Here is a 12,115-nt window from a genome sequence, read left to right as displayed (position 1 = left end):
TTCCTTTGTTAGGATAACAGCCCTGAATGCTCAGTTGGTTTCTGTCAATGTGAGCCACTGTTTAGGAAGGAGCTCCCTGATAGTGGGGCATCTCTCTGTGGATTGTCCATCAGTGCTTGGAGAAGATAACAGGTGCATGTGTGTGGCAAACTGAAGCTTGGAAGGTGGACGGTCGTGGTCCAGAAGGAAGGGGCAGAGGGGGCTGTGATTTGGCTTAAAGTGCTCCTGCGGGGGAATCCGAAGCAAGATAATGGATCTGCTGTCTTTGCTCCTATCTATGCTCTGCTTGTAATTTGTAAGTAAAGGAAACACCGTAAAAAACGAGTGTCTGCATATTTCTTCATCCTTGTGCCTAAGGTCCTGTTGGATCTTTTGAGAGCTTCATTGGATTGATGGTGCCTGGGAATGCTTCACTCCCCACTTTTGCCAAAGTTTTCCCAGAGTACTACAGACGAAGGCCTGACTTCCATTCTGTCAAAATCTCCTTTGGTACATCTGCCCAACAAAGATAGAGTTGGCATCTATCTTAGATAGGGGCTGTGCTTCCTATTTAAGACAAGGATATCACCAGGGTTGCACAAGAAAAACTAAATTGTACAACCCATATAGCTTATGAACATCTGTACAGGTCTTACTATGTGTAATTTATTTTACTTTTGCCAGCAGTGATGGGGGGAGGGGGTAGTTGAACACAAAAGTCTTTGCCACTGGAAATCTGGTTCAGCCTCTCCTTCGGTTTCTGAGATGGCATTATCCACAACAGTCAAAGTGTCCTCACCCATAAGGGGTAGAACTTTGTTGTTGTGATACTTGATGTTCAGGAGGACACTGAATTTTGTGGGTCATACTACTTTGCCTGTGTCCCACTTCACACCAGACTTGAATGTCATTAGCATCCAGACTAAGAGATGTAATTTGTGACTGGATTTAGTAGGACACACTGGTTGAATACCAAGCTTTATTGTGCTTAGAGACTCACCACAGTTTTTCAATCCCTAGATCCAAGCCTTTCCAAACCCTTCATCAGGGCAAGACCCAGGGGGCAGCTTGACCTGGGCTTGAATGTTACCATTGAGTGCCGAGGCCCAGAGAATGGTCTGAACTACTCCCTGCACCTGCCAAAGAACTTGATTGCATCACGGAAAACAAAGCCAGATGGAAACAAAGCTAAATTCTTTCTCTCTGTGGTGAGGCAAGAGGATGCTGGGAGCTACGTCTGCCAATATCACCACAAAGGAAATCCATTTGTCTTGTCTGAGCCAAGTGACCCCATGGATTTGCTTTTGAGAGGTAATTTGGCATTCCTTCCCACTTCCAATCCCACTCATAAATTGTTGTAATATTTGGTAAAAGTAGTCAGATATTCAGAGCTTGCAATGGATCTTTGTTCACTGGAGAGGAGGCATATTCTTTCTATGTAAAAATCTTTATTTCTAAAGGGAAAGGTACACAGGAAATCTACAAAACAACAAACACTTAAGACTACATCCTTATTGTTACAAGTACAACAACAGACTGACTGACCACACGGTTGGTAATGGAGGTTCTTCTTTCTTCTTCTTCACCCTAGAAGGAAATCGCCTGAATACATTAACCAATGATTGTTAGTAAATAGGCTCCAGTTTCCAGGCTTTCTCCCCATTGGTTTTGTGCCAAGTTACCTTCCAGGTCAGTCTAAACAATAGCACACGAGGTAACCACATTTGCCCTATAATGACTGAATTTAGACCTTGCAACACACATATTTCCAACATAAATGAGGTTGGAATGTTCAGTAATTTGGGGGCAACGGCAGACACTGATGCTTGCAATCCATCAGCAATTGTTCACCTAAACCAAGATAGACACATATTTTGAATTCTAATGTCTGATAGTTCAAACCCATGCTGCAGCCTGGGAATCTATAACACGAGTGAATGACATCTTTTCCCATGTTCACTTGTTATCACACAGGCAGGGCATCAAGGATTAGGAGGATACCAGGGAGAAAAAGAGGATAATAATGTCGGCAGAGTTTAAATGTGCACAGGAACTGTAGCACTGACTGTTTAGAGAAATATAAGGAGGTTTATTAAAGAGGAACAAGCTGTTATAGAACATAGAAGAGAGAGAATCTTAACTATCTAGCTTAACTGCTGAAGGAGGAACAACAAGAGCAGCAGGAAATTCTATAAGAGCAGGAAGTCTCCAGAAGAGCCAATCAGGAGACAGCAAGGACAGAATTTGAAAAAGTGGGATGTCTCTAGACTAGCTATACTAACGACAAGTCCTTCAGTTTGTCTGCCTGTAGGATGATCTTCAGATCTTCTTAATAAGGCTGCACTGTAGACTTTGCATATTCTAACAAACAGGGCTATTTTTGGGCAGGAACGCACAGGAACAGAGTACCGGCTGGCTTCAGAGTTGGCCACGCCCACTACAGCCAAAACCTCCGCGTGTGTGGCTACAGAGGGAAGGCCTGGAGAGCGGCACCCCCCCAGCGACTCCGAGGCCGGCCGGCCAGGGGGGCCCTGGAAAGATCAGGGAGGCATTTAAATGCCTCCCCGTGCCTACCCTGACCTGTCCAAGGGCCGGCTAGCCCAGGCAAGGCATGGGGGTGTGGCCTCATATGCTAATGAGTCTCTGCTGTTGGGTGTGGCCTATTATGCTAATGAGTTCCTGCTGGGCTTTTTCTACAAAAAAAGCCCTGCTAACAAATAACACTGAGCAGAACACTATCTCAATGACCGCCTTCCACGCACCTGTTTATGTTTACACTCCTAAATGCCGCAGCTGCCTCTCAAATTATTTACCCTGCAATGAAACAGTTTGCAAGTGGAAGAGCATGTTCATTTCTCTAGGCCTGAAAGAAGCTTGTAACACAGGTCCCCTCACACAAACAACTCCTTCTCATACATACAACCTCATGGGACATGAAAGAAAGTTTTTTTATTTCTGGAAAGGGATAATCCAATCCTGTCACGGTGAAGGCGTTATCTGGGCTGAACCCTTGTGGATATTCTTGGGGCCCCAGAAAAGCGTACACATTCCTTTTTCTGCCCTGCCTATGAGAAACTTACATGGCTTCTTGAGCAAATCTAATCTTTGGAGGAACCCATGCACAAATACAATAGAGTTTACAACTAATCTAGATTCCAGTATAACCAAAACATCGATCATATTTTTATCCCGGCTTTCCTCTAAGGAGCACAGCACAAGGTTGGGCCCTTCTCCATTTTCACCTACAACAATCCCGGGAAGTAGTTGAGACTGCCTAGTCCAAAGTCACCCATTAAACTTTGTGGCTGAGATGGGTATGGAACTGGAGTCTCTGCAGTTTTAGCCTAATATAAGCCCTGTTCACACGGAGGATTTGCCACGGTAAAGGCACGAATGGCAGGCGGATTATCAGTGTGCGATCACACCGCAACATCTGGGAAGTGTAGCGCACTCGTAGCCAACCTGTGGCATCCTGGCGATAGTGCGCAGTAAAAAAACTACCTAGGGAGCTGCGGTAGTATCCGGAAAAAGCGCAGCAGGGGCGGGCGTCTGATCGCGGGAGCGCCAGTATCCCGCGGCTTCCGGCGCCTGTCCGAGTCCCGTCGCAAACCAGATGGTTTCCCTAAGTGCATGCACACGAACACCAAACTGGAAGCAATGCTGCTCCATGGAACTGCACATGCGCACAAACATGGAACACTTCCCACACAGTTTCTGTGCCAGCTCCAGCATCGTCGTATGATCGCGAGCTTCCTGCCACAGCGCGAAGACCCAGGAGACCGTGTGATCGGGCTAACACACTTTATTTTGCCCTGGGGCAAACAGCCGTGCCTCACCCCCACGTTATCCAGCCCGTGTGACCGGGGCCATAGTGTAATCATTATGCCATGCTGAAATGTCCATGTGGCATTGCTCATGCATTCAAACCAGCTTGCAGAATTTGTGGACTATTGAAATCCATGGCTTGTATTTGTTTGTCTCCTTAGGGTACTGTATAGATTCTGCCCCCCCAGGCCAGTCCAGGGATGGGGGAAAGAATTCTACACTGGAACAATGCATTACACAAGAATCCAGAGGGATAGGCTCTCTGGATTTAAACACAATAGCCACCAGGAATCTCTCAGCTTAATCCCTCACCAACCTGAGATTAGAGATCCCCAGAATCTCAGTTGGCATGTGGGTTTTACACATTAGCAACTCTGTCTAGAGCTGAACAGTTAATCTTACACAGGTAGCACAATTGGTCCGCGAGCTTCCTGCCACAGCGCGAAGACCCAGGAGACCGTGTGATCGGGCTAACACACTTTATTTTGCCCTGGGGCAAACAGCCGTGCCTCACCCCCACGTTATCCAGCCCGTGTGACCGGGGCCATAGTGTAATCATTATGCCATGCTGAAATGTCCATGTGGCATTGCTCATGCATTCAAACCAGCTTGCAGAATTTGTGGACTATTGAAATCCATGGCTTGTATTTGTTTGTCTCCTTAGGGTACTGTATAGATTCTGCCCCCCCAGGCCAGTCCAGGGATGGGGGAAAGAATTCTACACTGGAACAATGCATTACACAAGAATCCAGAGGGATAGGCTCTCTGGATTTAAACACAATAGCCACCAGGAATCTCTCAGCTTAATCCCTCACCAACCTGAGATTAGAGATCCCCAGAATCTCAGTTGGCATGTGGGTTTTACACATTAGCCACTCAATCCAGAGTGTGCAGTTACTCTTACACAGGTAGTACAATTGGTCAGCGGTTCAGACAACAGGATTTAGTTTGAAGTCCAGTTACACATCAAAACAGACACTATTTATAAACAAGAATAAAGTTTATTCAGTACAGGCTTAGCACAGACTAGGAGGATTCAAAATAACAGCCTAGGCAAGTTTTGCCTTAACTACACAGTAAGAAACATATTTACCAACATCATGGTAGTGTCCAAGAGTTCAATATTGTCCATTGGGATAGTCCAGGTACCCCCAAGGGTGTTTGAGGAGGAACATCCCCTCCTTGCCTTCATGTGCTCTAAGGCACAAGGGGATCCTTTGTTCTCCCACAGACCACATGGCAGGACAAGAGCATTTCAGTGTCCATCCAAGATCTCACAACCAGGAACACAGAGAGAGAGAGAGAGATCCTCTCATTGGGAATGACCAGATATACTGCAATTCCAGTCTTCCAATTAGCCCAGGCCAGGGGCCAATTGCAGGAGACCTGGGAGTGCCCAATTGTAGAGTTACCATGGGAACAACTTCTGAATGGTCAGATCCTCTGAAGGACACACCCGGGTCATGTGCCCCTCCAAACTCCAACCACTCCCCCATGCTGTACGTGCCTTGAGCCCTGTAACCTTAGAGCAGGCTCCTTGAAGTCTAGGACTTCCACTTAGAGGTGTGAACAATGCGTGGTTATATGGCAGGCAATGGAGCTTCTCTGACCAAATGGTCAGCCATCTGATTTCAATAGGAAATCAACACAGCAGGGACACATTCCAGGGGAGACATGAAGCCTATAGAAATAAATATTTCTATACAGGTACTAACACAGAAAAATCCAGTTTGGTAGATGCATTGAACTAGAAGAGGATCTGCTAAGTCATAAGAGTACAGTGCCTGAATACCAAGCAACGCGATTCATGCATTCATTGTGTTTTTCTAACTGCAGATCCCAGTCTTCTCCAGCCCTCCATCAAGGTGACACCCCGGGGACAACTTGCACCAGGCTCAAATGTCACCATCGAGTGCCAAGGACCACAGAATGGCCTGAACTTCTCCCTGCACAAATCGGGAAGCCTGACAGCATCACAGAAGGCAGAGCCTGACAGAAACACAACCAAGTTCTCTTTCTTCAGGATAACATCAGAGAATACAGGGAAATATACCTGTCAGTATTCCCAAAGCACAAATTCCTTCATCTGGTCAAGGCCAAGCAACCCGGTAAAGCTGGTTGTGACAGGTGAGGAGCCTGCCTGGCTGTCAGATATTCCAAGCCTCTCCTCTCTACACAAGGAAGGAGATTTTGCCTAAACAAAACACCTACATGAGCATCCACGGTTACACTGAATGAAATACAGGAACCAGATGTGCAGCATTTTTGGGTGGGGGGGGATGAATGTTTGCATTTAAAGGTAAAGGTTTCCCTTGCTCGAAAGCCAGTCAGATCTGACTCTAGGGAGCAGTGCTCATCTCCATTTCCAAGCCGAAGAGCCAGCACCATTGGAAGACATTTCCGTGGTCATGTGGCTGGCATGGCTGAATGCCAAGGTGCACAGAACGCTGTTACATTCCCACTGAAGCGGTACCTGTTTACCTACTTGCAATTTCTTGCTTTTGAACTGCTAGGTTGGCAGGAGCTGGGGCCAGAAACGGGAGCTCACCCCATCTCGCGGCACTAGGGTCTCAAACTGCTGACCTACAGACCTTCCAGTCTGCAGCTCAGCATCTTAACCTCTGAGCCACCATGGCATATATTGAATGCTTATTTAGGTAACAGAAGGAATGTCAAAGTAGTGGAAATAGTCTTGTCTCTTCTTTTTACAAAACCATGCCAAGGGAAGTTGTGCAGCATGAATGCATTATGAAAAATTCTAGTATTAAAAAAATAATAATTGGTTTTTAACTCTTCACTTAAACCAAATTTGCTTATGCCTCAAAAGCATGAAAGTAATTACGTTGGAACTTGTTTCATGTCACATAAGGCATAAAGATGCTGGACAATCTTCCATACTATGCCATCTTAGAAATGAAGCTTCAGGTACCCACACTTTGCCTCAGCATTGGAGGCAGTGGATACATCTAGCCAGCAACTCAACCATTCCAGTTTCCCCAAATGTGTGCTACAGGTGCACCCTCCAAAGGTATTCCTCCTGATGCATCCATAAAAGGCAGTGAATCCACAGCAACAGAGAAAATCCAGGCACAAATTCAATGTGTTCATCTTTCTAAAACCATACATCAGGCTCTGACTAATTTTCTTTGGCTTTAGGAGGCAAACTTGATTTTCAGTCTTAAGAGTTTATATTTCAATGACCCTATTTTCTCATTACTGCTGTCACAAAAACCTAAGCCTGAACTTTTCAGTTTCTTGTCTTTTTTTTTTTTTTAAAAAAAAAAGCTTGTAGTGCTAGCTATCATACTCGAAAAGGGTAAAACAAATTTAGGGACAGAATAGATAGGTAAAACGAAATAAAACAAAGTAAGATAAAATTAACTTGCAGGCCTCCGCGTTCGCTGAGTCACAAGTTGGTATTGCTTACTCCTCAAAAACAGTTTTAAAACCAATTAAAATCATTAAAAGCACTTATCTGTGACAGAGCTCAATCAAAAGGTGTCTGGTCGCATTGAGCCAGAAACCGGAACTCAACAGTTGACATGGATTCACAGAGTTGTCCATGTGCTAAAGCTTGTAGTGTATAAATAAACATGGGTTAACTGTAGCTGTCATCACTTCACAACAAAAAGTTACCCTCTGTCCTCAGCCAGTGTTCCCTCTAAGCTGAGTTAGTGTGAGCTAGCTCACAGTTTTTTTAGCTTCCAGCTCACACATTTTTGTCTTAGCTCAGGAAGGACGGCTCCAGAGCAAGCTAATTTAGGCAGTTGCCAAATCACTCACTCACAACATTAATGCCAGTAGCTCACAAAGTAGAATCTTTGCTCTCAAGACTCCACAGCTTAGAGGGAACATTAACTAAACTTTGTATTTCTATTGAGAACCACCAAGAGGGATTGCAATAAATGACTGATGAAAGGTGCCATGGCACCCTGGTGCTTGGGATTTGTTCAGCCCCGCAATACATGGAACGAATTTCTGCCCGATGCATCCATAAAAAGCACAGTGCTCCCCAACCATGTCAACAACAACAGAGAATGGTCGGGCAGAAATCAGGAAAGCGTTTCACGCACTATCCAGATACTAGGAGAAAGAGAGGGAGAGAGAAAAAACGTTTGTAAATTGTATAGCCTAAATCTGGCAGGCTTGCAGAGCTCCAGTCTGGTGCCATTGCACCAAAAGAGCGGAGAGGAAGCCCTTTAAAAATTGCAGGGCCCCTGCCTTGCACACTCTTGGAAAGTGGAGGTATTTGAGCAGGGCTCTTTTTGTAGAAAAAGCCCAGCAGGAACTTATTAGCATAATAGGCCGCACCCAACACCAGGAACTCATTAGCATATTAGTCCACACCCCTGACAGCACAGCTCATTACCACATTAGGCCGCACCCCCATGTTACCAGAAGTGTGGTTATCCAGCCACACCCACCTTTTGCTTGTTATTCTGTTTACTTTGTTTGTTGGCAAAACCCAGGGCTTTTTTGTAGCAGGAACTCCTTTGCATGTTAGGCCACACGCCCCTAATGTAGCCAATCCTAATGAGTGTCTGCTATTGGGTGTGGCCTATTATGCTAATGTGTTCCTGCTGGGTGTGGTCAACTTGGGAGCCAGCCAGAATTCCGTTCCTGTGCGTTCCTGCCCCAAAATAGCGCTGTATTTGAGATATGTTAACTGTGAGCAGAAGAGAGCATAGAAAACAAACAATTTGTAGTTCAAAGGAAAATAAATTAAAATGTTGTAATGTAACCCAAGCCTTTTCAACAGACCTGTCAGCAATTTCACCAGATTACATAGGTGTGACAAACAGCTTTGTTTTCATGAGGAACTGCTTGTAACTCAGTGGTAGACCACATCATTTGTATATGGAAGCATCCAGGTTCAATCCCAACATATTCAGTTAAAGTATCTGATTCAGCAGGTATTGAAAAAGGCCTTGAAGAGACACTAAATCCAAACAGCTGGGAAAACTAGTGTCACAGAGATACCAAACATGCAAATTCCACTAGGAAAAACACCATCAAAGATTGCCAAAATATATAAACACTATTTAACAATTACAATCTCTTATGTTACAATTTTAAAGTTGGTGGTGTCACAATAGTGCATACTATAACTGTAAATATAACTATAAACAAGGCATAGATTATAATGTTTCCTCCTTCAAAGATAAATATTGGTCCGTATAGTCCATTCAACTTGACAGGAGGAATCCACGTGACGTTTGAAAAGCATTTTCAAAAAAAGCCTTTGCAAAAATGCCCATTCTAGATTCTTAAAGGAGTTGTTTCCATCAATTTCTTCAGTTTGCCGGCTGCATAGTTGGAACCTGATTTCAACAAATTCTCTTGACAACAAGGTTCACAGTGTGAAGAGTGAATCATAGGTTGGAGAGACACTGGCAGTCAAAGTAGGAAATACTGAGCTAGATGGACGAATGGCAGTTTCAAAAGTTCTCATACTTGTTAACTGTATATAATTAATTCTACTTTGGCAAAGAGCCATATGGAACACTCCTGGGTGCAGAAATCCCCCTTATTCCCTTTTGCTTCTGAGCTTTCAATAGGCATTGCCTACAAGCTTCCAAATTATTGCACCATTACCAGGGCTATTTTTGGGCAGGAACGCACAGGAACGGAGTTCCGGCTGGCTTCAGAGCTGGCCACGCCCACTACAGCCAAAACCTCTGCGTGCGTGGTGGCTACAGAGGGAAGGCCTGGAGAGTGACCCCCCCTGGCGATTGTGAGGTGGGCGGGCCAGGGGGGCCCCTGGAAGGATCGGGGAGGCATTTAAATGCCTCCCCGGCTTGTCCAAGGGCCGGCTTGCCTTCCCTTCCCTTCAAGGGGGGCTTGCCTGGGCTCCCCGCAGCCGTGGGGCGCCCAAGCAAGCCAAGGGAAGGCATGGGGTGTGGCCTAATATGCTAATGCGCTGTGCAGTCAGGGGTGTGGCCTAATAGGCTAATGAGTTTCTGCTGTTGGGTGTGGCCTATTGTGCTAATGAGTTCCTGCTGGGCTTTTTCTACAAAAAAAGCCCTGACCATTACTAAGGGCGACAAATCTGCTTTTAAAAAGAAGATGAGACAGGTATCAAATAAAGAACTTGGCAGCTTGATGGGTTTTGTATTTCTGCAATGCAATCACTGAGTTCTCCTTCAGACAGCAGTGGTAGGTGGGGGTGGGAGCTGCTCTGCAGCCCAATCCCAGGCCACTCGCAAATGTGGGTGGGAACGGGGCTAACGATGCGATCTTTGCCACCCTGCTGGAAGAGAGGGAGAGAACTATCAGGTCGGTAGGAACCAACCCATTGACCTTATATACAGGGTTTGTTCTTCTGCATATACTTGCCGTTGGTATGAGATTACAGCACAGGGAAAACAGCTTTGTGTGCAGATAGTGTGTTGTGGGATAAACAGAGATTCTGCATCAAAAAGCAGGGGCGGAGGGATGGATGGATGGAGAATATACACAGGGTAGATGAGCAGATGCAATGATCAAATAAAGAACTTGGCAGCTTGATGGGTTTTGTATTTCTGCAATGCAATCACTGAGTTCTCCTTCAGACAGCAGTGGTAGGTGGGGGTGGGAGCTGCTCTGCAGCCCAATCCCAGGCCACTCGCAAATGTGGGTGGGAACGGGGCTAACGATGCGATCTTTGCCACCCTGCTGGAAGAGAGGGAGAGAACTATCAGGTCGGTAGGAACCAACCCATTGACCTTATATACAGGGTTTGTTCTTCTGCATATACTTGCCGTTGGTATGAGATTACAGCACAGGGAAAACAGTTTTGTGTGCAGATAGTGTGTTGTGGGATAAACAGAGATTCTGCATCAGAAGGCAGGGGCGGAGGGATGGAGAATATGCACAGGGTAGATGAGCAGGTGCAATGACTAAATTATTAAAAGGATTGTTCCTGGAAGCTTGTGAGTGGGAAGAGAAGGTTTATGGTGCTTTAATGCAAGATTTCTATGGCTTATACAGCGATTTCTAACCAAGCAGGATCCACAACAGTTATATGGGCAAGCAGTGCTGTGGGTCTTCTCGTTCTCCTCCTGTTGTTGGTTGCCTTCCTATTGTACAGAAGAAGAGCAGGTGAGTGGGCCACTGGAAGAGGTTGCTTTATAATGCCGGATATTAAAACATGCATAATTAAAACGGTATTGTCCTCACACAGGACTATACCACCTCAAAGTTCACACTGAAGTAATAGCTTAAAAGAGCCCTACATCACTGTGCTAAAGAGAGAAGGAAGTATTGATCATTCCCACCCTAACCTCAAAAACGTTTAGGAAATGCACAATGAAACTAGAAGAGAGTGAGGGGAGGGAATGAGTAGGGTTTCCAGTGGTGGAAGGGAAAGATTTCAGTGTATTGCTTAGCACCCCTCCCTAGAGCTTGCAGAGGCAGAATGATGAAAAATTACTAACCGTGTTTCACACTGGCTAACATGTCAGGCTACAGTTGGGGAGCCCTAGGGTCAAATCCCCACTTAGCCACAAAACTCCCTCAGTAAAGTTGGGCACTTAACAACCTAATTTACCTCATAGGATTGTTGTTAGGATAAAGTAGCAGAAAAAAGAACCATGGAGAGCACCCAGTGGGATAAAAATAGGACACACAGGCCCCGGTCACACGGGAGGTTTTGGGCCGGAAGAGGGACGGATCGGGGGCGCAGCAAACGGGCGCGATCTCACCGCAACATCTGGGAATCGCTGCGCACCCGTCCCCGATCCGTCCCTACAGCCCAGTGCTGTGGGGGGGGGAACCAAGTAAAGAGTAGGACTTACCTGAAACGCTGCAGCAAGCGCAGCTGTGGGATCGCCGGCGCATCCGTCATCGGGAGCATTTGAGGCTCCTGGCTGAACTGCGCATGTGCACGCATGCACAGCCGGCTGCCTCGGTCTCCCGTCAGTGGCTTCCTCCCCGGCATCTGATCGTGCCGGGGAGCAACTGCACGGCGGCTCAGGGGATCTGTGTGATCCCGCCGCCGCGTGTCTCTTTTGATGTGGCTCCTCAAAAGCCGCACTTTGGCTGTGTTTTTTTCTGCCGTGTGGCAGGGGCCACAGACAGCTAAAATCATGGATGTATACATTAGCTCACTAGATGCAGGGTGGTGCCTCCAAGGCCAGCTCATAACTGGTGTAGATTGTGGCACCAGAAAAACCAAGCTTGGTGCATCTGGAGCTGGACATGTATTAAGAAAATGAGAGCCAGTGTGATGTAGTGGTTAAGAGTGTTGGACTAGTATCTGAGAGACCCAGGTTCAAATCCCCACTTGTGCCACAGAAACTCGCTGGGTGACCTTGGAGCAGTCACACTCTTT

At 46.2% G+C, this 12,115-nt stretch overlaps 1 protein-coding gene across 1 annotated transcript; it reads left to right on the top strand.

Annotated features, from left to right (window-relative positions):
- Nucleotides 1-999: 999 nt before the first annotated feature.
- On the top strand, nt 1,000-10,884 carry LOC107122902 (T-cell-interacting, activating receptor on myeloid cells protein 1-like; the record flags this gene model as incomplete). Its single annotated transcript, XM_015426041.1, has 3 exons — nt 1,000-1,290; nt 5,641-5,931; nt 10,774-10,884. Coding segments are annotated over 3 exons (693 nt in total), but the record flags the coding sequence as incomplete, so codon positions are not given.
- Between the last annotated feature and the right edge of the window lie 1,231 nt (nt 10,885-12,115).

Source organism: Gekko japonicus, unplaced genomic scaffold (assembly GCF_001447785.1).
Source record: "Gekko japonicus isolate JY-2015 unplaced genomic scaffold, Gekko_japonicus_V1.1 scaffold6998, whole genome shotgun sequence".
Taxonomy (NCBI): domain Eukaryota; kingdom Metazoa; phylum Chordata; class Lepidosauria; order Squamata; family Gekkonidae; genus Gekko; species Gekko japonicus.
This window is presented reverse-complemented; position numbering and strand designations above follow the sequence as displayed.